General features: G+C 44.7%; 1 protein-coding gene across 1 annotated transcript in view; it reads right to left on the minus strand.

Moving 5' to 3' along the window:
- Window positions 1-25,074, minus strand: part of RPE65 (retinoid isomerohydrolase RPE65) — a 171,167-nt gene that overhangs the window by 78,373 nt on the left and 67,720 nt on the right. The window contains exon 6 of the mRNA XM_086936250.1: window positions 4,114-4,261. Coding sequence (XP_086792376.1) covers window positions 4,114-4,261 — 148 coding nt within the window. The remainder of the gene's footprint in view (window positions 1-4,113; window positions 4,262-25,074) is intronic.

The following is a 25,074-nucleotide window of genomic DNA, read 5'->3' on the forward strand; positions in this document are numbered from 1 at the left end:
ATTTATTAAATGTTACTCTATTTTTCTAAATTGATATGGGCTTTCACTTTATTATTGTTTTTGTGCTGCATAAACACTTCACACATTGCCTTGAAGTTAAACCTGACTACTTTTGTGCCAATCAACGAGAGGGTTAAGCACAGGATAATTTGAGGTTTGCATGTGTTTCACCCGGACAAGGATTGTGGGTGCTGCTTGAGTAGGGTTTCATACCCCTTAACCAGTAACCCAGTCTCCTACAAGAAGCCTCTTGTCTGGGTAAAAAACAGTGAAGCCGTCACCGTAGGGGATATGATACAGGAGTCCTGGAGGGGGAGGTGAAAAAGATCCATGAGACTGGAGGAACCCAGAGGTTGAGACTGAGGAGCTCTGTAGCTGGGGCAGAGATGACTTGTAGTTGGGCAGAGGAGGAGCACTGGGATGATAGGAAGCAGCCCTGCAGGTGGAGGGAGATGGCGGAGTCTTCAACCTTTGTTCCCCGAAAGTGAAAAGGAGCCTTACAGTTTGGGGATTCATGGAAAAACTCTGGGGCTCTAGGTGAGGTGGACGTTTGAGGCTTGGACGAAATGGGGAAGCCCCAGGGTGAGATAGATGTGTCCTCGAAATGTAATGTTTGTTCTGGTGAGGATGTCAGCATCCCCTTGTCCCCTTTGTCACACATCACTGGGATCTGCAATGGAAGGATTACTAACATATTATGGTACTTGTAAGTGTACTTCTTTCACTACAACTAAATCATATATAATACATATAATATTTGTTTAGGTCAAGGCTCCTTAAATTACACTGATGAGATTTAAGAAGTTTGTATAGCAAGTGAGATATTTTCCACCATTTTAGGATTATTGTGGGTCTGTATAACATGTATTAATGTTATTAACGGCTGCAATTCTCCATGTACATAAGTATGTTGCATTTTTATAGCAAACACCTAGACAAAAGGCAGCAAAGCACAGTACTGGGTCAAAGACAAGCATAAAGTCAATCAGTGACAGAAGAGGAAGGTAGCTACTTTGTGGACTGGACTGTTAACACTATGATGTAGTATTCTTTAAATAAGGTGTGTTTAAAGTCTTTCCTAAATTGAAGCTGTGTTGGGGTGGGACTGATAGATACAGGGATGTTTTTTCAGATTTTGTGTGCTTAGATGGAAAAAGGCCTGTCTTGTGTTTTTTTCTCCTTTCTTACACTTTTTAACATGCAGGCTGATTGTGTGGTGGCTGCAGGTATACTGAGCACCACCAGAGATGGTGACCTTGTCTGCAAAATAGGCGGAGTCGCTGGTCGTGATGGCTTTGTAAATGATGGAGCTGGTTACCAAAATAGTGTGGGGTGGAAACAGGAGCCAATTGAATTTCAACAGGACGGGGGTGATGCAATACTTAATCTGAGCCATGGTTGGTAGCAATACCCTCCAGCCCTCGTTTTTGCGGACTGTCACCTATTTTCTCTCAACAGATTTTGATACAAAGCAAGAGAGATGAGATGAAAGAAGGAAAAACAGTGACAAACGGGAAAATCAGGGATGAACAAGACCCTGAAAGAGATAAACAGGTAGAGTGAGTCAGATGGTGAATTAATGTGGTGACAATGCAGTCTTAGTGTTTTGCACCCTGAATTTCGCTACCTCCGGCAGGGGCCTTATGCACAAATCCCTAGACTCTGCACTAATTCTTGTGCAAATTTGATCACTGGGCTGATGTTAATAAATTTCCTCAGACCTCACCTATGCTTCCTGCTCCTGTATCCCATCCTTTAGTGCACCCCTCCTCCTGTCTACTCTCCACTTTTGCACTAGTCTTCTCTGCCTTTGTCTGGTGAGAATGCCTCTCAAATATGGTGGCGGCTGTCTTCTGTCACACTCTCCTATCCTACCTCGATGACCCATGCAGCTCCAGCATCTGTCTGGTAAGAATGCCTCTCCGCTGTGGCAGGAGGGAGGGGTGGCTGTCCTCAGTCGCACTCTGTCAGAGGTCTCCGCTGCAGGGAGACCTTTTTGCGGCCTAATTAGGACCCAAAATGAAACAAGTAAATCTTCCCCGGACTGCTTTCTGGGTGGGGAAGAGTGTTAGCCGCTCGGGTCCGTCAGCAGCACAAACACAGGCTCCACTGGCACAGCGCTCACCATGTGCTGGGGCAGCGAGACCTGGAGTGCTTACCACGTGCTAGTCTTTGATCCCAAAAGGACAGGAGAATAAAGTGCTCACCATGTGCTAGAATTCCAACAGGGGTAGTAGTGCGGCGCTCATCACTTGTTGGTTACCATATTGATGGGGCGAGAAGAAAAGCGCTCCAGCACAGCTCCTACACTAATCCACACTGCTGACGGACTCACAGACCACAAAAGTCCCAAGGCAGTGGTGTGCTGATGCAACTTTTGATGACCCTGGAGTTGCAGCCAACCAGGGGGCATCAGGCCAGCACACAAAACTAGGGTGGAGAGTGCAGAGTGGCAGTCCCTTCTGCAACTGAGCACACAGCAAGCTGCTGGCCAATACAGCAAATCAGTTAGTAAAGTTGCAGTTTTTCCTGATAGCACAGCAGTTCCACCTGGCAAGGTGCAGCATGTAGAGCCAACAGCGTCAGGTTACACGTCCCATTCAGTGTCTACAATCATGGGGTCAGAGTCCCTGCACACATACTAAAAAATGTCTTTGATGTGGAGGTAATTTCAAAAGCAATCTTAGAAGTGCACAACACCCCCATTCAATCCCAGCCCTGGCTCCAGACATCAGTAGGGGTCAAACAAGCCCTTTGTGTGCAGGCAGGGCCCAGCCTATTCAAATATAAGTGTGCCTCACATCCCTCTCTACCAACCCAGGAAGTATGCAGATGAAAGCAGATGCAACCCTGTTACACTCAACACTTCCTGTGTGATGGCTGTCTGGAAAGTGTGCACAAAGCATTGCTCTCACTATGCCCTAGACGTGGATTGGAGTCATAGGCATGTAGAAATGACCACATTCTAAAAAAGTAATGAAAGGTCCACCTACACCAATAAGCAAGATTTATCACCACTTTCCCAAACATACCAAACATGGCAACACTCCTTGTTTCAGATAAAAAATTACCACATAAATTCATATAAGTGAATTCCCAATGCTAACATATGAGAGAAGCATCACTCACTGTAGTGAAAAAAGAAATAGGGTGTTTGTTACTACCAGGACATGCCACACAATATATGCACATATCCTATCTTTTACCTACACAGCACTCTTCCCAGAGGGGTACCTAGGGCTTCCTTAGGGGTGCCCTATATGTAGTAAAAGGTGGGTTCAAGGCTTTGCAAGTAAATTCAAAGGCCAAGTCAACTTGGCAGTAAGCTGCGTATGCGGGCACTGCAGTGGGAGGCCTGAGACAGAGTTTGAAGCCTACTTCTATGGGTGGCACAAACAGCGCTGCAGGCCCACTAGTAGCATTCACTCAATTTACAGGCCCTGGGTATATGGGATACCACTGTACAAGGGACTTACAGGTAAATTAAATATGCGAAACGGGTGTTAGCCAGTCCTACCAAGATTGAAGGCAAGAGCACATGCACTTTAGCACGGAATAGCAGTGGCAAAGCGCTCAGAGTCCTAACGCCATCAAAAACAGTCAGAAAAAAACACAGGAGGAAAGCAGGACGTTTGAGGATAACCCTACAAAAAGGGCAAGGTGTAACAGTGAGAATGGAAAACTCCCCTATAAATGCTGTCAGAACTGTGCACACATAACAAAACCCTTTATGACACCATGCCACAAGTGTAAAAAGTTAGAGACAACCGATGTTTCACTGTATTTTTCCTAATGTCCTATTAACACCACACTCGTTACAATTATTAATGCTAAATATGTACTAGACAGTGGCCTTTACTTCTAAGGGGCATAGGGTAGTATTTTGTCCATATCTATTGTTCAAGAACCGAGTGGAACTTTTGAATTGTTGGTTGAGGCCATTAGGAAAATTACAGCCCAAAACGCTTAGCATTGCCAATGCTTGTTTCCAATGCTGCAGTAAGCAATCGTTTACGTGAGACTTAAACTTCATTCGTAAATTAAACTTATTTTCATATTTGTGTTTAAACACAACAATAAACAGTTTCCAAAAGTATATTTTTGTTAACAGACCTTCTTGGAGCGGTGGAATTTTCACAATGTTGTATGCAAATGACAAATGTTTTCCGAAGCAGTTGCCGATGTTGTAAACAGTGCCATCACTTTCGATGTGAGGATGGGCTGTTACTCCATTGATTGAAACATAGTTGCAAAGATCCACCTAGAAAATAAAAGAAGTGGATTTATGAGTGATACATTGTGCAAAAGCCCATACAAGGTAGACATTTATTTGGGTTTTGTTATTCTTCGCTTGTGAATTGTACTCCTTCTAATTTCTGGGCTGTACCAATAACATGTCGCAAAATTGTAAATGTCGTAGGCACAAATATTGCAAGCTTAAAAAGTATGCCAACACTGAGAACAGGTCCAAAGGCAAGAGTTTTAGCACATTTTGAGTGGCACACCTTTAAAAAATACTTCTACAGCAATTGTTAACAATGAGTAAAGTGAAAAAAATGTTTAACTGAAACAATATAATATATTGGATATGATTTATTAAACGCAGAAGATGATTCTGACTTACAAGAAAAATATTATTGCCAATGCAAGGAAATAAGGGGCATATTACCAAGCTATAGCGATAATTATCGCTGAGCTTGGTTAGCGGGTATTAAAATATCGCCGCGCTCGGATGATTTTTACCGCTGAGATACCTTGATATTATCAAGGTTTATCTCAAAAGCGGTAAAAATCGTGGGAAATGCATGAATATCGCTGTAAAATCAGCGATATTCATGCATTATCGTGACAATGCTCTTAGCCATGTTATCCACCTTCCGTTGGATGACATGGCTAAGAACTGCTCTGGGCAGGCGTTAGCTTTTGGAGATAATCGCGCTAAGCGTGATTATTTCCAAAAGTTGGTAATAGGTGATAGCGATGTTAGCGACTGTTTCCAGTCGCTAACATCTTGGCACGCCCACTTTGCATGTCATTAGCGATAATTATCGCTGACATGCATAGTGGGCCCCTGAATGCCCGCTATCGCCTATTAGCTGTCGCTAACTGGTGTTAGCGACAGCTAGGTAATAGGGCGATAAAATTATCACCGCTTTAGCGGGAAAAAATCCCGCTAAAGCGGCGATAAGGCCCTTGGTAATATGCCCCTAAATCTTTTTCATATGTTTCTTACATATAGCCAATAGATATTTTTACCACTGCAGAGATACAGTCTGCTGGAAAGACCCAACCAAGAATGTTCTGGTAACGGACAGGTGCTTTTATTTCCAAAAGTACCATAACATCACAGTGGCAAGGCAATTATATGTGTGTGGATCACATGCACAACTGTACATATACGGGCAGCGGATGTTAAGGGTATACTTGTTCACTGTGTTTGAAACATAGAAAATGTGATTTTAGATTTCAACTTTCCCCAGCAACCCCACACCAGAAGCCAAGACATTACCAGACTGGAAATAAAAAAACTTCAAAAAGACAAGAAACCCAGAAAAGTAATCTCATCCATGGTCCCAGTGTATGGAACAATATTCCCATCAATAGTAGGATTGTCCCAGTAATATCATTTGTTGTATGAGATGCAGTGAGACATTCAAATTGTACATTTCTGCTGGAAAATCCTATGAAAAGCAAATCTGCAGGTAAAGGCAATCTGTGCTGATAAGGGTGGTGCTGATTTTGGAGTCCTCCTGCAATAGTCATGAGTCTTATAAAGGAAGCAATGGAAAATCAGCCCAGACTCCAAATTCCAGCATTCTAAACATACCCATGTTTGAATTGACAATAATACAGAACCTAGACCGAAAATCACTATTGGAAACTAGCATCAACAATCTGATCACATAACAAACCATATCCAATCTCTCGACTAGTGCTAAAGATTTCTCTGCAATTACCTCCATCACGATGTAAGATAGTTCAACTTTTTGATAGAACAGAAATAAAGGGAATTCCTGCAGTCGCATGCAGGTTCCCCTCACCCAAAACACCTATAACTAAAATTGAGCACTCCTAGTTCAGATGCAGGCTGCAAAATTGCAGATATGCCGCCAAACACAGGATTGCAATAGCAGATATGATGCATCCTAATACCGTAGACAGCATTCCAAACAGGAACATGGCTTGCAGATACGTCCCATATTGTTCTCAACCTCCTGGTGCCCTCAGGGTATGCAGTCAGCTGCCTACACAGTTAGGAAAGTTAGGTGGAGGCATCACAATCATTCATAGATCCTATATGAAATGCAAAAGCTTGAAAATAAACAATATTCATCCTCCCCACGTCTGTCAGTCAAAGAACAAACATTAAATGCCAATCCGACAATTGTCCACATTATCTATCTGCCCCCAATAGAAATTAATTGTTCCCTCCGTAGGACAGGTGATGTGAAAGAATCAATTCAACTAGAAAAATAATCTTCGTAGGGGACTTTAAAATGCATTGGGGTGGGGAAAGGGGTGTCAAGCGTCAAGGCATTACACAAGCATCTTTCTTTCTACAAAACAATGATGTAAATCAATTTTTCATGTCACTCTCCCGTGAATAGAAAGCTGTTATAGAACTCATAATATTGAGACAGGCTGTGTAGAGAGTCAGACCTCTATACCAGTAAACTTGTCGGACCTCTACATTATATCATTTATAGTATGTTGTACCAAGGTTTCAACTTTCCGGCAAATTAAAAAATAAATATCTGTGTAAGTGACTTTAAAGAGAGCAACCTGGCTGTCCTTGGAACCCAGATTTCATTCACACACAGGACCCCACTGGCCTTATGCAAATTCCATCCTAGAAAACGAAACTACAAGTCAACCATGGTAGAGGTTGCTGATGGCCTGGCTCTACTGAATCCTAGTGGTTTTCTGAAGAGCCACTGAAGGAGAGGATATTGGTGAGAGCGTCAGTCAGAATCTGGCATCCTAAACCCTCTAAATAGAAGCTGGAATGTATTTAATTGAGATGGAAGCCCTAAAAAAAGTATCCTGAAATGCAAAGAAACCTTTCTCAGGAGAAAGAGCAACAAAGCTAAAAATCACACCTGGAAACTGGCAGTGTAAACTAAAAAAAATCCACAATCTCAGTTGACTCCTGCTATATCCGATTCACAAGAAAAACGTGAGAAACGCTCACTTTCCTTCAATGCGAAAACAGAGAACATGGAGCTATCACTGTTCATCAATAATATGGGCTCACTCAGAATACCTAATCTGTAAGTCCATTACAAGGTGGTCTTCCTTCAAACAGACCACAACCTGATAAACACAGTCTAAAAGATGAAGCCCTCCTCTTATTTTACAGACTCTACACCATTGAAAGTTGTAAAAGGCATAAGTACATGTTTCGCTCTATAACTAATTAATGCAATCTATACTTTGTTGTTGCATGGGATAGTGGCCAGCACCCCGTTAGGTATCTATGCTGCTAAAAATAAAACAGGGGCAGACACTGAGGATCTTAAATTCCTTCTAGTATCAAATCTCCCCCTCATATTAAACTTTATGGGATGATGATTAGCCCAGAAACTAAAGACCCGAATGGAAGCAAACATGCTTCTCGATAATCTAAAGGCAGGATTCAGATCCGTGTGTAGCAATGAAATGGCAATGATGCACATAGTGATTGATGCACTCTGCATATGAGACAAACTAGATCATGTCAGTTTATTTTCTTGAACTTTAGGCAACATTTGACAGTTCCTGAATATTCTGAAGGATCGTATGGGTATCTTGGAACAGTTTTGAACTAGCTGCTAAACTCTCTTTCCATTCCCTCATCCCCTTGACAAAGAGTTCCACAGGGTTCCATTTGCTAGCCAGTGCTCTTCAGTCTTTTCCTGGAACCCCGCAACTCGCTATGGAAACAATTGAAGGGAAAATGCTACTAACCACAGTATGCATCTGTTCTTCGCATGTGGAGCTGTAGATTCACATGCTGTATACAGCTCGCCGTCTAGTGTTTGGTCCGAATTTTTGCACTTTGTTTTGTTTGAAGAAGTCTTTCCAGTCACAAGGTAGGTGACTCGCCCTTTCGGTGATAATGCGCATGGGCATCAGCTCCATCATTAGATTGTTTTGCCGTAGAGGGTGATGATGGAGTTAGTAAGAGTAGTAAAGAGAGATGTCTATGTAGATTGTATCTAAGTAAGATAGCACTGCAACAAGTACAGGTATCCGGATAGGCGGATGGGCGCATGTGAATCTACAGCTCTAAATGCCAAGAATAGATGCATACTGTGGTAAGTAGCATTTTCCATTCGAGGCATGTGAGCTGTAGATCACATGCTCTGCATAGACTATATAGCAATAACTCCCAGAGCGGTGGCTAACCTGTAGCTGTTGCAGCTGTCTGAAATAGTGTACGTAAAACTGCTTGGCCCACACTAGCTTCCTGTCTGTCTAACACATCTACACAATAGTGCTTTGTAAATGTGTGTGGTGTAGATCATGTTGCAGCTTTGCAGATGTCATCTACGGGTATATTTCCTAAAAATGCTATAGACGCTGCAAGTTTGCGAGTGGAGTGCACGCTAGGGGGAATTGTCAATGTGCGTTTTGCTTTAATGTAACATGTTTCAATGCATTTGACTATCCACCGTGCAATACCTGATTTTGATATAGGATTGCCTTTATGTGGAGGAGCAAAAGCAACAGAGAGTTTCTTGGTCTTACGGAAAGGTTTTGTCCTTTCAATGTTTTATAGTATTGCTCTTTTCACATGTAGGGTGTGAAGAGCACATTTCTGCCACAGAATCTGGTTGAGGGGAGAACACAGCAACTCAACAGATTGGTTGAAATGAAAGGCAGAAATGACTTTAGGTAGGAATTTGGGGTTAGTCCTAAGAACCACTTTGTTTTGGTGTGTTTGTAAAAAAGGTTCTTCTATGGTTAGTGCCTGAAGCTCACCCACTCTCCTCAGAGATGTGATGGCTATGAGGAAAGCTACCTTCCAAGTAAGAAATTGTAGTTCACACCTGTGCAATGGCTCAAAAGGTGGACCCATGAGTCTGATAAGGACGATGTTGAGGCTCCATACTGGAGCAAGTGGAAGTTTTGGGGGAATGACTCTTTTAAGACCTTCTATAAATGCTTTATTAGCAGGTACTCTAAAAAGAGACAGATGATATCTGTTCTGCAGATATGCAGCTATTGCAGCAAGATGTAAGCGTATGGATGTGGACGCTAAATTACAACGCTGTAGATCTAACAGATAGCAAATGATGTTTTGGACTGCATTGAACAGCGGATTGGTTTGATTGTTATTACAGTATATCACACACCGCTTCCATTTTGCTGCAAAGCATGCTCTTGCAGTAGGGTGTCTAGCCTCTTTGATGACATTCATGCAGTCTGGAGGTAGAATGAGATAGCCAAAATCTAAGATTTCAGATGCCAGATCACAAGGTTGAGATGACTGGGATCTGGATGCTTTATCCCTCCACAACTCTAAGTGAGGAGATTGGGAGTAAGGTGTAATTTTTGATTGTGAACCAGGATTGATGGGCCCATGTGGGAGTAACTGGGATTAGTGTCAGGGACTACTGTCTGAGCTTCTGAACCACTAATGGAATGAGTGGGAGAGGCGGAAAAACGTAAGCAAATATCCCTGACCAGTTCATCCATAGTGCATTGCCCTTGGACAATGGGTGTGGATACCTGGATGCACAGTTTTGGCATTTTGCTTTTAGATGTGTGGAGAACAGATCTATCTCGGGAGCCCCACATTTGAAAGAATGAGAACATAACCTGAGGGTGGAGTTCCCATTAGTAGATCTGTTATCGTTGACAACTGATCAGATCTGAAATCTAGTTGTTTACTCCTAGAAGTTGTTCTGCAACGAGATATATTTTGTGGGTTATGGCCCACTTCCAGATGTTCTGAGCTAATTGTGACAGCTGGAGAGAGTGTCTCCCCCCTTGTTTTTGTATGTAGTACATTGCTGTCATGTTGTCTGTGCGAATTAGGACAGCTTTGTCTACTAGATGCAAGACAGAATTCTAGTAACCAGGCAAGACAAGGGCGCTCTACACAAGTCCAAGGGATAAAATGAGGATTCACTAATACTTACGACTGTGGATAATTTAGAGGAAATATGTTTTTGGTGATTGGAGGACTATTGAGGTGAGATGGCTGTTAAGGCGGTATCTAGTACCAGTCTATATCTAGTGACTTGGATATTATAGAGTCTGATACAAAGATGTTTTTCTCTCATTATAGATTTACATGTTATAATATTTCTTGCGTGCAGTCAGAATTATTCTATGAGTTACACCTTCTAGTTTTGGTGATTGGAGGACTATTGAGGTGAGATGGCTGTCTAGCCGATATCTAGTACCAGTCTATATTTAATGACTTAGATATTATAGAGTCTTACACAATATTTTTCTCTCATTATAGATTTACATGACGTATTAATTTTCGCGTGCAACCAGAATTATTCTATGAGTTATACCTTTCAATCTTGGGTTACTACCTAATAGTGGTGAGTGTACACTAAGTTTGGGCTAATGTAACCATATAGCGAGTGGCTAATGATGAACTCGGGCGAGGATAGCCTTTAATTAGTTAACATAATCCATAGGTTTTGATACTGGCAGAGTTAATAAGAGGTTGACTGAATATATAGCGACAACAAGTAATTCTTGAATTGCAATTGTTTAATTTTGGGCACATCTCTTCATTTTTATAGAAGGAAGGATAATACCTGCTATAGAGGAAGAATTCATTTACTATTGAATTTTGAGGTGAAGCGTCACATTCCCTCAAGGAATCTCCGGTCCTCCACACATAACCTCCTAACCATCCCCAGGTTCAAACGCAAAAAGCACGGAGGCTCCTGCTTCTCCTTCCTCGCCCCCTCAATCTGGAACTCCCTCCCGACTACAATCCGTCTCTGTCCCAGTTACACCTGTTTCCGTAAACTATTTAAAACACATCTCTTCCAGCTAGCCTACGAATAATCCTCGCTGCTTGCCTCCTCTGCTTTTGTCTATGAGCGCCATGAAACCGACTGGTGACTGTGCGCGGTAGAAATAATTTTAACATAACATAGTTTATGATTTAATCTATATTTTGGCAAAGTGGATGGGCACAATGGTGACCTCGCGATCTTGGTGGCGTTTTACTGTCACTTTGTTCCTTTCTCTTGTTAAATGAACTATAGCACACTATGGAATCTATTACTTTTCACTCGATACTTGCTATTTTTTCTCTTTATTTTTTTGGACAATGGACTATTACTTTTTCTAATTTTGAGCTTACTAATTTCTGATATGTACAATTTTTGATGTTTGAACTGCAGCCCTGATGAATTCTGTGGCACATGTGGATGCCTGACGAAACACGTGTTGGCTGCTTTTGGATGTAATGAAGTATTAGAAACATCACGCAAAGAAATAAAGAAGATCTTGATTCTGGATTGGACATCGTTTGGATTGTATTTAACCATTTGTTAAGCTATTGGGGCACTAAATGAACTATATCGCTTTCTGATTTGAGAAATGGACTTTGAATGTTAGTGACCATTACTAGTGGTCAAGTGACTGAGATTTTTCCTTTTTTGTAATTAATTGGATACTAAAAAATGTTGCTCTCACTCTGATTGTTATATTGTATCTGAAATACCTAGTATTTTGATATATTTGGGCTCAGGGAGGGTACTCCATTTTGTCTACTAGATGAAGATGAAACGCTTTGAGCACTAGAAAAATTGCTAGCAGCTCGAGATGGTTTATGTGGAGTTTCTTTTGTTGCAGAGTCCACATGCCCTGAATGGTATGCTTTTAGAGATGAGCTCCCCAACCAGTGAGCGATGCGTCTGCTGTTAGCACTATCTGTGGAAGTGGCTTGATGAAGGGCTGCCCGACTGAAAGGTTTCATGTATTCCACCATTACACAGAGTGATGGGTGCGGCCGTCCACCAACACTAGATCTGATCTGAACACCATGAGCTTGTTTCCACTGACGTGCTAAGCACTCCTGGAGGAGGCGCATTTGGAGTCTTACGTAAGAAACGATTACAATGCAAGAAGCCATCATTCCTAGCCATTGAACGAACATTTGAGCTGGTAATGAGTGTTGGGGCTGAAACTGAGGGATTATAGTCAGCATGTTGTGGATTCTGACTGGGTTGGGACACGCTAGAGCTTTCTGAGTGTCTGTTGTGGCTCCTAGATACACTTGTATGTTGGACGATTGGAGATTAGACTTGGTGAGATTTACAGTGAACCCAAGGTCATGAAGCAATTGCACTGTTTTTCCAGTATGGCGTAGGCAGCTTTGCTGCGAGCTGGCTTTTATGAGCCAGTCATCTAGGTAAGGGAAGATCTAGGTAAGGGAAGTGCTGTCTCCTTAGATGAGCAGTGACTACTGCCAGGCATTTTGTGAAAACCCTGGGAGCGGTAGTTACTCCGAATTGGAGAACCTTGAATTGATAATGTTGGCAGTCTACCACAAACCGGAGGTATTTGCAGTGAGTAGGATGAATGGGAATATGGAAATAGGCGTCCTTGCAGTCCAGAGTGGACAGAAAGTGGCCTGCTGAAGGAGTGGGAGCACTTGTTGGAGTGTGACCATGTATAGATTTAGTTCTCCGAGGTCTAGTATAGGCCTGAGAGAGCCATCCTTTTTGGGAATTAAGAAGTAATTAGGGAAATAAGTATTGTATGGTATTGTAATGGGGCTGGCTCTACAGCGTGTTTTCCAAACAGAGAGAGAACCTCTTGCCTTAGAAGGGCAAGATGCTCTTGTGACATTGTATGTTATCTTGGAAGAATATTTGGGGGAGTGTCTGTAAGCTCCAGGAGGTAACCATATTGGATAATTTGTAGTACCCATTTGCCTGAGGTGATTAAATTCCAGACAGGTAGGAATTGAGAGAGACGTCCCCCGACAGGAGTGGAATGATCGGGGGTTACGGAAGGAAGTCATGTTTGTGGGGGAAGTGCCTGTGGAGTTGCCTCTACCTATTCCATTGTCGTTGTTTCCCCTAAAACCTCCTCTGAAATAACCTCTTGATGAGAGGGATTGGTTATTTCCCTTGTAAGAGGAGGAGGGATTTTCGGTGGATACATTTTTGGAAACACCCCTGTAAAAGGAGCGGCGAAAGGACCCCCTATCGGTAGGTAACTGCAAAGCCCCCATGGACTTTGCGTCTTCCTGTTCTTTCTTCATTTTCTCCAGCGAGGTATCAACCGCTGGGCCAAAGAGATGTTCCTTATCAAATGGTTGGTTGAGAATGGAGGTTTGCACCTCAGGCTTGATTCCCGAGATTCTCAACCAAGCATGCCTGCATAGGAGTACACTAGTATTTACTGCGCGGGCTGTGGTGTCTGCTGTTTCTAGGGCAAACCTGATAGAGTTATTGGAGATGAGTTTACCTTCTTGGATAAGGTCATTAGCCTTAGTCTTGTTTTCATCAGGCAGAAATTGCATGAGTTTTTCCAACTCACCGTAATGAGCCTTATCGTAGCGAGCCAGCAAAGCTTGAGCGTTGGCAATGCGCCAATGATTGGCTGCTTGTGAAGCCAATCTTTTGCCAGAGGCATCAATGAGCTTAGACTCCTTATTGGGAGGAGGAGCCTCACCTGTGGTCTGCGAGGTAGCTCTCTTGCAAGTGTTGGAAACCAAAAGAGAGTCTAAGGGCAACTGACTTCTAATATAAGCGGGGTCAGTAGAGGCAGGCCTATATTTTTCCCCACACTAGGTGTAATAATTCTTGCCCTCACTGTATCTTTAAATATCTCCTAGGTGTGTTTGAACATGCCTTTAAGCATTAGCAGTGTATGTGTGGCTCTTTGAGAGGAACTAAGGGTCTAAAAGAGGAAATCCTCTTTTAACATCTCTTTATGGAGTTCCACCCCTTGATACTGAGCAGCCCTGTTAAGAAGCTCAATATATCCAATGTAATAAGCAGGTGGGGAGGATCTGGAGGGATCATGGTCATTATCTGTATGTGGGTCAGTGTGATAATCCTCCCAAGGGTCAATATCCTGTGGCCTATCCTGATCCGCATCCCCATCATCCTGTGGGTCAGGTATTAGTGGTTGTGGTGGTGAATTTGAGGGTGTGATAAGTAAATTGGGATCAGTGGGAGAAGGAGGTGGAATGTTAGAGGGAGAAGGTTTGTACCCACACTTTTCCCCTCTTGAGAGGAATGTGGTAATCCTCTGGCTAGTCTATTTTATGTTTCTTTGGAAAGGTGGCATGGATATGTTCTGTATCAAGGTTTATAACCAGTTTTTTCTGCTTTGAATCTGAAGGCCAAGCATCGGGCCGAGGCTCTTTAGATGGAGTGTCTTTCTCCGTACTCGCCGGTTTCTGCGTCGAAGGTTTCGGCTCCGAGCCCTTCAGTGCGGAAGGAGGATTCTTCTGTAACGGTGGAATTGTTACGAGGACATGTTTCAATTTCAGTGCCAAATGTGTCGGTTTGGCACTGATATGCGGCCGGCTCAAGCCGGAAGGCTTGTCCTTGTGCTTCGGAGCCGGGCCCGAAGGCGGGGCGTTGGAAACTTTTTGTCAGTGCCGACTTTGGCCCGAAGGCAGAGGAAGGACCAGATCCTTTTTCTTTTCTTTTTGAGGCGGGAAGGGGATTTGTTTGGTCACGGTATGCTGACCCGGAGTGACTTGCTCCTCCTCTTCTATGTCAGAGTTGGCTTCAGACACAGAGATATGTTCTTCCTCTTCCTCAGCTCCTCGAGCGTGATGTACTGTGTCGGAATCTTCGCCGAAGTTGACTGGTGCGGAGACGCTTTGGTGTTGCATCTCGTGACTGTCACAAAGCGTCTTCTTCAATCGAAACGATCGGGACGCGTCACAGTCTTTCTCGTCGTGTTACGGGGATAGCCAGGCGGTTGCATACTTTGTGCAAGTCGGTGCGTGGAAACTTAGCACGACACACGGGGATGAACTTGAATGGAGTCCGTTTCATCAACTGCTAGCGCCCGACAGCCCACCACAAGTTTTCCGATCGTAGTTAATGGAATTGAGACGATATGCGAAGAATGGGGAACCACAATCGATAACTATCCCTTCAAGGGTAGTGGATTGCACATCGAAGGGGGTCCGAGAAACAGTGTCAAACCGGAGCGCAGCAATACACAACCGAACCCGAAGGTGGAAAAAAAACTTTCACATGCGCCCATCCGCCTATCCGGATACCTGTACCTGTTGCAGTGCTATCTTACTTAGATACAATCTACATAGACATCTCTCTTTACTACTCTTACTAACTCCATCATCACCCTCTATGGCAAAACAATCTAACGATGGAGCCGATGCCCATGCGCACTATCATCGTAAGGAGGAGTCACCTACCTCGTGACTGGAAAGACTTCTTCGAACAAAAACAAAGAGCAAACATCCGGACCCAACATTAGATGGCGAGCTATGCGCAGCATGTGATCTACAGCTTACATGCCTCGAACATAATGTTTCACCCATATGCTGATGACATTCGGCTGTACTTGAAAGTCCCCTTCCAGAAGACATTTAGAGGCTAGCCTGAACTCTCAACACCATCTCAAACTAAACATCACAGCGATCACAAGATTCAGTAAAGCCAAGAATACAAAAGCAATTATCATTTAGAATCGGTACTGCAGTCCATATTCTGCTGTTAATAGAAAAAGAAATCAAGGAAGAGGGAACAAGGAACATTAGAACGCGGTCACTCAGTAGATGCATATTAAAGTATACGCAGGTGAGGCGGGATATCACACAGTCAAGTATCATGCAGTGGTGTAGGGGATTCCTTGGCCAGAGGACAGTTTAGGGCATAGTAAGGATTAGGTATTATCTGCAGATGACAAAGGTGCAGCATCTGCAATTTCAGGTCACTGTTCTGCTGTGACCATTCGAGACCATAGGTATAATTCAAGGGGTCCCCAAATATCTTTAGGGCGAGAGGGCCAGGGCATTAGTTCCCAAAAGGCAGCAAGTTGTTCTGATAGTATGCTGCATCTTTGAGCCAGTCAGACACAAGTGGCATAGCAAGGCATCCCCATCTCATCGTAACCTGGCACTTGGCATGTAGTAAAATCAGCGCAGGTAATTTGTGCACCTACGGAGGCATCTCCCTAACATAAATAAACAGCGCAACTAGGGAAGTGTGTTCAAGAAAGTGTCCAGTAATATCCATGATTGTCACAAATACCTTTGCCAAGTACCCGACACGCCTGGGCAATCCCAGGCAAGATGCAGGAATCCGGTGTGGTGTACAGTGCAGTGCACACAGAGTGCATCAGCGTGCATCTGCACTCAAGCCCATCCTGAAAAGCCTCTATGGAGTGCGATAGAGATTGTGGATGTATATGAAATGGACAAGGCAAAGTCTAAAGTTGGAGAGAGCGCTCAGGCTTGGGCAGAGCATTAGCACCATTGTCCATCTGTAAGGGGGGCCAGATATGTTAGTGTCCCATGCGTGCCTGCTAGATGGAGTTCTGATTGGCACAGAGTTCTGCATTCCCACATAGTTGTTTTATTAACTTGCGGGGAGATGGAGTATTGAGTCGCCTCAAGCATTTGAACCATAGGCGGAAAATAAAAAATGTGGGGTGTATAGCGTGGGTTGCAGTTGATAGCATATGAACATGTCCAGCAAGTCAGCACCATCACCCTGCATTACCTGTAGTAGTGAAATGAAAACGCTGTCAGGTTAAATGGAGCGCATGGTTGTAAGGTGCAGTTTGTGCACTCTAGAGCGGTTGCCAGGATCCTGGGTGATGGGGAAGGAGAGTTGCTCAATAAGCAGCACAGCGGGAGTGAAGAGATGCTCACCGTGGGCACTGTACTTGAGCTCGTTCCATGCCGTATATGCCACAGTGTCGATCTGCGCCCACGGATTTTTGGGATTAGAAACATCGGCATCGATAGAGGACAGGGTGCCGCATGATCAGATTCTGGGGACGTGAGAGCAAGGAAGTGCATAGGAAAAAGCCAGTGGTGGGCAAACTGTGTCTGAGCGCTGAAGTAGAATAGGTCCATGTCAGGGGCACACAGCCCACCTTGTTCAAATGGGAGTGCCAGAACCTCCCAGGAAATGCACAGCTGTCCTCCTGTCCTAAGCTGCTGATAGAAATATAGAGGCAGGCGAATTTAGAGGTTGATAAAAAAGGTAAAACAAATTGGGAAGAATGATCATTTTTGAAATTGTCCGATGACCAGTTAGTGATAATGGGAGCCAACCATCTATCTGCTCGTCAAGCCAAGTGATCAAGCCCCCATAGTTGGATCTCCACAAATCATCCACATTTCTGCTGAGCCAGACGCGATATATATTTATGGGGCCATCCACCCAGACATGCGGGAACTCCAAGGGGAAGGGTGTCATCCCATCTTTCAATGGGAAGATGATTGGCTTGGCCTAATTAACCTCAATGCCAGACAGTCCCACAAATCTAGTAAATTCCCTGATGAGGATTTAGATTTATGTGTGGGTCTATAGCAAATAGGGTGACGTCATCTGCCTAAATCAATACCAATATTGTGGAGTGAATGCAGGACCACGATGGGCATGGTGTTGGCGGAGCCAAGCCACTAGTGGCACCATTTCCATTGCAAATAAGATGGGAGACAGGGTGCAGCCATGAAGGGTACCCGTTGTTACATAAAATGGGGCTGAGACTCATCCGCATCAAGCCACTGGTTGAGCATACAGCAGACCGATTTGTTTAATAAAGGGAGTGCTCAGTCCAAGGCGCGTCAGTAGGGCAAAGAGGTAAGACCATTTGAGAGAGTCGAATGCTTCTGTGGCATCTAAGAATACTGCCTCTGCGTGTAAGAATGGATCAATGCTGTGGAGGAGAGCACAAAAGGTGTGCAGGTTGTAAGAAGGTAATCTGCCTGGGATGAAGGCAGCCTAAGCAGGCTGTACAATGGTCGGTAGAAGCGGGAGGAGATGTGTGGCGATAATTTTGGCAAGGATCTTGGTATCAGTATGGACAGTGGGTGTTATGAATCGCAGGGGTTTGAGGATTGCTACTATGAGGGTTTCATGCAGAGAGGGGGCAGAGCCCCTGTGGAAAGGGATTCATTATACATAGAAAGCAGATTGTGGGGCCAGCAAAGGGGTGTACTCCTTATGGAATGAGACCTCGAGGCCATGCAGGCAAGGTACCTTTTCTACAGGCATAGCACTAATAACTCTAATGATCTCCTTTGTTGAGACATCGTCTGTGGCCATCTTCTAGCCACAAAAGCTGGATGGAGTCCAGATAGGTATTGAAGTCCATGGGAGCAGATCGTTGATGGTTCTAGTTTCGGGATGTGAAGCATTTTATCATGGACTCCTGTACAGCCTCCATTCACATGTGTACCTGAGAGTGGTCATCATGAATCTCAGTGATGTAGTCACTCGCCCATGGCTAATGGAGCAGTTGGGCAAGAGACCTGCCTGGTCTGTCACCTTCCCCGTAGCGTTGAGCTCCTGCCTCTTTACTGAGGAAGTACGTTTCCCGTTGTGCAGCTCATCATATTCTGTCAGCTTGCTATGGATGGACACAAGCCTGGATACATAGCGATCTGTAAAAAAAACAGGAGTTCCAGCTCCTTGATATCCCTCTCCAGGCACGCACAGTTACTGCGCAATGTGCAGAGTACGGCCGCCTGCTTTATGATGCACGCTCCTCTAATAACAGCCTTGAGGGCCTCCCACAGACAACACTTCAAGGCTGTCATTATGGCCAAAGTATTCCACTGCTGCTGTCCTGATATCTTCCTGAAATGCCTGATCCCGCAGGGCACCAGTGGGAGCCTTCAAGTGAATGCACGTGGGGGTCTATCCAGGAGCAGAAATTCCAATAAGACTGGAGCAGAGTTGAATAATGTCCTCAGTAAATGAGAGACCCGCCCTGTCCAGGATAGTATGTCTCAGGATGCCAGCCAGTAATTTATACGAGACCATGCGGCATGGGCTGTCGTTATACACGTGCCTTCCTTGTTGCCAGCATGATGGAAGCACCAGATATCTGTCAGATCAAAGTCTTCTATTACCAGATGAAGCTCGGCAGCTGCACGGGTATGAAGGCATCGGGAATGGGAAAATGCAGTCCTTTTTAGGGTTAAGTACCGCGTTAAAGTCCCCTCCCAGAGAGCTGCACCAAGCCCCAATGTATCACCCAATCACCATATCTGGGCAAAAAACAGGGGGGGTCATTGTTATTAGGGCTGTAAACGGAGAGTTGTTTAACTGGGTGATCATATAGAATACCAGAAAGGAGAAAAAATCTGCCTTGCATGTCACACACGACCCGGAGCATTAGCCAAGACTGCTCCTTCCTGATGAGGATTGCAACTCCACAAGCGTAGCTGGAATCATAGGCTACGTGTCTCTCCTTAACCCATCCCATACGGAGTAGTGCCTGTATTCCCTCTGTAAGATGCAGCTGTTTCAGAAAGCAAATGTCAATAGAATGTCTTTACAAATATGCAAAGACTTGGAGCACCTTATGTCTGTCATTTAAGCCTCGGATGTTCCACGTTACAGCTTTAATTGCCTGCATGAGTGGTTAGGGTGTGAACACTGGAGCATCTATCTCCTCCACATCACCGCACGCGATATCAGGAAAAGGTTCTCGCTCAGTGACAGTAGAAAAGGAAAACACAAAATCATTTAGCAGCCAAAATGTGGCAATTAACAACATTGGTAAACGTAACCTCCCAACACCCACTTTAGTTCCCTAAATTAACCAAATATCCTAATCCCCCCCTTCCACAAATCCCCAGTCGCATAGCGAAAATACATTACTAGGAATCATCCTGTGAGATGAACCTAGGTGCCCAGCTCACTCCCCAACCAGAAAGGTTGGATGGCTAGAGATATAGTGTGGGACTCCCCCAGACAGTTTAAGCCATATCCACATGTTGCCTAGGGTATCCGCAAACAGTAGACATCGGCAGCAGCAACGTTAGCAGGAGGAGTGCGGTCCACATCAGGCAACCACCCTCCAGCTGGTTTATTTTCACACAAGGCCCCCCCCCCCCAATCGTCACTACCTACATTACCTGGAGTGTGTAGGGGCAGGCGAGTGCCGAGAGAATGTTGGGCCTAAATGTTACAAAGTGACAGTCTGTTTCACTGAGATGTTCAGCTTCAGTCTCTCGATCTCTTGAATGCAGCCCTCCTACACTAATCAGGATGGTTCTGACAAATTTAACAGCCTTTTTTATGACCAGTGAACCGGAGAGTTTGCCCTAGGTATGTAACCTGCAGCTTGGCAGGATACAGGAGTGATTGCTTGGCTTCAGTGTGTTAGAGGGTTCCCTTGATCAGTAGTACATCTCTGTGAAGTTTGCACCAAAAGTCCGATAACATGGAAATATTGATCCTCTTGTAGTGAATTGGTCGTCGTTCCATCGCCAGCCATAGAGCTGTGTCATGATCACAATAGTTCCATAATCTAGCGATGATGGGGAGAGGTGATGTTCCAAGCGTGCCGGCCTGGGACCAAGCGATCTATATGCCCTCTCAACCGTGAGCATGGCAGAGAGGTCAGCTTCAAACAGCGTGCATAGCATATCTTCCACATAGTCTTCCATTTTGCCAATTTCTGTTGATTCCAGCACTCCAATAATGCACAGAGTGTTGCACCTGGATCGGGCTTTTAAATCCTTGCTTTTATTCAAAATTGCTTCAAGTACTTTCTCCATGCTCAGGAGCTTCTTTTTTGCCACAGAGTGCTCAACTTCGACGTCAGATGTGCGATGTTCTAGTTGATCAATGCAGTTGTGGTGCTTGTCGGCCTTTTCTTTGATCCGATCAAATCTGTCCACCAGCAGGTCAATTTTTGTGTCAATAGAAGTCAGACTTTGCTTCAGGTCTAAAAACATAGTGTGGATATATTGGTCGGGAGGCGGTGCCCACGCTTAGCCAAACGTGTTTAATCAGAGAGCTGGTTTGAAGCGCATGTTTGCCTACAGCCGTCAAATTAAAGTTTTGACAGCTTGGTGTCACTTTTTCCATCCTCTGATGTGGGGCACATCGGTGCCGAGTCGCCCACTGAGCTGCTGTGACAATTATCAGTCAATCAACGTATCAGTGCAAGTAGGGCCTTATTTTTAGTTTTAGTATTTAAACAAGAGGTTAGATTGTTCCTCACCTGCACCAGAACACATAACAGTGTTCAGGTGCTAGCACTCCTACAAGTGTTCAGCCACAGTAGGAAAGTCAAGGACAGAGTCCAGACCCCGCCACTCCCTCAGGAGGTACAGGGGGCACAGGCAGGTCAGAATGTCTAAAGCGACAGCGTTTGCAGGAACAGTGCGGTTCGGTTACCTGATGTAGTGTGAATGGTAACAAGTTAAAGGTAAGTTCAAGCTTGTGGTCCTGCAGAGTGCTTAGACTAGTCTGGCTCAGGCCCCGTCACACCCCAGGTCCCAGGGGGCACGAGTAGGCCACTGGTGTTGCACAGTATCGCCTACCTAGCCCCAGTACTCAACAGGTACCATGCACTAAGCTGCATGCAATCCATTTGGTGGACAGCCTATCAAATCAGATCATTGTCTCATGGAAGAAACTCCTATCCGCAGGTGGGGCCGGGACAGCCCAGTCACTGTATTGCATGGCACTCTGCAGTGCACACGGGGTCAGTGCGCTTTATGACAAGCCATTGCCGCTAAAATTAAGTACCATGTTCTACACACATAATCTAGGCCTGCTCTTCAGCTCTGATGTTTCCCTTAAGCAAAATTCTCGATCTCCAGTAATGATCTCACCCCCTGGCAGCCGGTTCTCCCAGTCAGCCATATGGGGCAATGCTTCTCGGCAGCCACCTATGCAGCGAGCCCCCTAAATCACAGCGCAGCCCCCGCACACTCACGGGGCAGATCTGAGGAGTCTATTGCTGTGTAGATCTTAGCAGAGCATTTCAGGGGAGGGCCGCCTCTCACAACCACTGCAGGCTGTGGCACTCGGGCCCACCAGCACAGGAGACAGCAGCCGTCGAGCCCACGCAAAATTGCGATCACCGCCGCCCCTCCACAGGTGTCAGCAGACCAGCTGCTCCGAAGAGCGAGCACAGGTGAGGCACCTCCCAAAAGAAATATCGGGGCAGCTGGTCACTCCTCAGTCCGCAACCCGGGCAGCCCAGACTACAGCTCGGCGAAGCCGCACTCAGCCACAGTCCTGGGCCCAGGCTTCAGCTTGGGCAATGGCGAGCAAAGATGCCAATGATGACCGACTGGCAGATGACAAAATGGAGATTGAATATTGCAGCCCACATTGGAGATTATAGGATGAGTTTAGGAGTGTTAATGTCCCCAAAAGTCAAGGAAAACTGTTGGATAATTAACTCCAGCCAGCAGAGCCTCAGACATGAGTGGTCATCTTGCAACCAGGCTCTCTAGTGCACCCAAAACTCTAAATTGTTAGGGTACAGCCTCAACAAAAACCTGAATTTGAACCCTGGCATTAAAGTTTTAAAAAAAGAAGCCTTGTACCTGATCAAGCTACTACAGAGCATCAAAGCACTCATCCATCTGAAAGCTTTCACAACTGTGGTCTAATTTTATTTATTTATTTATTTTTTGCATTTGTAATGCGCACAGATACCCCCAAAGGGTTTCCCGGCGCCAGGACTACGAAACCAGCAACACAGAAAGCGAAACGTCTAGAGGCCACAATTAATTATTTGTTGAAAAGCCAGGTTTTAATGCTTTTCTTAAAGCTGGCGAAGTTTTCCTCCTTACGTAGAGCTGGGGGAAGGGAGTTCCAGAGGACAGGTCCCAGATAAGAGAAGGATCTCCCTCCTATTCTGGCCAGTTTAAATCTGGGCACCACAAAGTTTGCTGCATTTGAGGAACGAAGGTTACGTGCAGGAGAGTAGGGCCTAACTAGTTTTTGCAAATACCTTGGTGCGGTTCCTGCCTTTATTTTAAACATATAGCTCAGGGCTTTGAACCGAACCCGGTTCTCTACCCTGAGCCAGTGCAGGTCCTTGAGGTGCTTAGAAATCCTTGCTGTCCTGGGGATTTTACACAGCAACCTGGCTGCGGCGTTCTGGACTAGTTGAAGCCGTCTGATCACGGCTAGGTTGGAACCCAGGTAAAGGATGTTACCGTAGTCAAGCCGAGATGTAATGAGGGCATTGACTACGGTCTTCTGGGTGTCGACAGGCAACATCCAGATGATCTTCCGCAGCCATTTAAGGATAGTAAAGCAAGTACCAGCCACTTTGTTGACCTGCTGTTTCATCGAAAGTGTATCATCGATGTGCACCCCTAAGTTCCTAAAATGGGTAGCTGGAATAGGAAACGCGCCCAGGGATGGCGGCCAGTGAATATCCTGCCAGAGGTCTCTGTTTTTACCTAAGAGAAGAATCTCCGTCTTCTCCCCATTTAGCTTTAGCATTAGCATTTAGCTAATCACTATTACTTTCTTACTGACTAGCATTCTCAAAATCCACTTGGCCACACTAAGAGATTACCTCAATAGGGAGGCCAACATTTTTAAGCATATCTCTAGGATCTCTCTTAACCTCGTAAATAACAGGCTATATAGGGGCTAGATGCCTCTTCAAACAAGCCTCCATACATTCATAAAGCCATGCATTGAAAGGCAAATTAATCGAATATAATCTTGTCCAGAAATTAGCATTGGGAGGTAGTCCTACCTGCTCCAAATTGTAGATTCTCTCCATCTAGAAACACCTCTGTCCTTTACAGTGCTAAACAACAGCCAACATTAGAAGTCAAAACACATCTCAATTTATAAAACCCTGTCAAGAAAAATCAGGTGAGCCTCTTCAAGTTCATAAAACACTTCAGCTTCCTCCCAGAATCAACACTTGGTGAAATCAATCACTTGTTCACTGGGATAATAAACTCACAGTGGAAACATAAAGCAAGCAACCATTTTGTCAAAGACTGGTCAATGAGGCAATGCAGATGCAGTGGCACTCTTCTTCACATGGCAATAATGTATTGCACCTTTCTGCAGAGTGGAAATGGGAGTAAAAAATGATATGAGAAGCAGAGTGGAATATTCAGATGAAAGCGGGGCCAGAGAGGCCATGCATCTCATGAGGCATTCTGACAGGTGGTGGGGAAAGGTGCTTGCGTCATTTGAGGTTGTATTTTGAAGACCACGTCTGCTCATGGTGCCTCGCTCACTTTCTCCAGTTCCCTAGGGTTAATTGCAGCAGGCACAGCATGGGCTTCATGAGACAGTAGAGGAATCATAGACTGATTACAAAATGAGCACCGGAGAGAGAATATTGGTAATGAAATAGAGAGAAATGAGGGATGAACTGAAAGTGAATATTTGTTCCAGCGCTACATTTGGTTCCCACTCCAGCTCCGATAACAACTGGGGGAAAATGAACTCTGGAAAAAAAACTCAACAGTTTCAAAATAAGAATAGAAAGTCCAGAAGAGGAAGAGACGCAAATCGTGGAGTCGGAAAAAGCATGGAAATGGAATCTTTAAGAATGAGCAACCACCTACAGCAACACAGTTAGGAAACCTCAGAGGACTCAGATGACATCACTTTATAGTCCAGATGGATGGTTTAGACTTGAAATAAAAATAGAAGAATGGGGATAAACCACCATCTTGGAGAGGCGAAGATCATAAGAAATAACTTATCTAGGGTAAGTTCTCCAATAAGGAATGCAAGTGAGCGGCTTCAAGGCAGGTACCAAGGTAGGATCAGGAGCAGTCCTCTGACCTGGAGCTCTTCCACGTGTCTTTAGCTATAGCCCTCAGTGACCCGACACATGCCCCAATGCTTCACCCTAAGTGAATTTCCTTCAAATTCTCACAATCATAACTCAACAACATCAGTTGTCTGAAGGCCAACATGCATAAAGACTACATACTACTTTCATACATCATGAAATCCCCTAAAGGGCTATCTTTAACACACTCCTCAATTGCAGCAAGTTTTGCTTCAGTCGAACGTTCCCACATGCTCTTAAAACAGAGCAAGTTCTTCCCTGGTTGAAAAGCCTACCCTGGAACTGGATGATGTAGCCAACTAACTTAATTACTCACCTACCTTTTCAAAGCAAAATCTTCAGGCA

The sequence above is a fragment of the Lissotriton vulgaris genome, chromosome 1_1, assembly GCF_964263255.1.
Source record: "Lissotriton vulgaris chromosome 1_1, aLisVul1.2, whole genome shotgun sequence".
NCBI classification, from domain to species: domain Eukaryota; kingdom Metazoa; phylum Chordata; class Amphibia; order Caudata; family Salamandridae; genus Lissotriton; species Lissotriton vulgaris.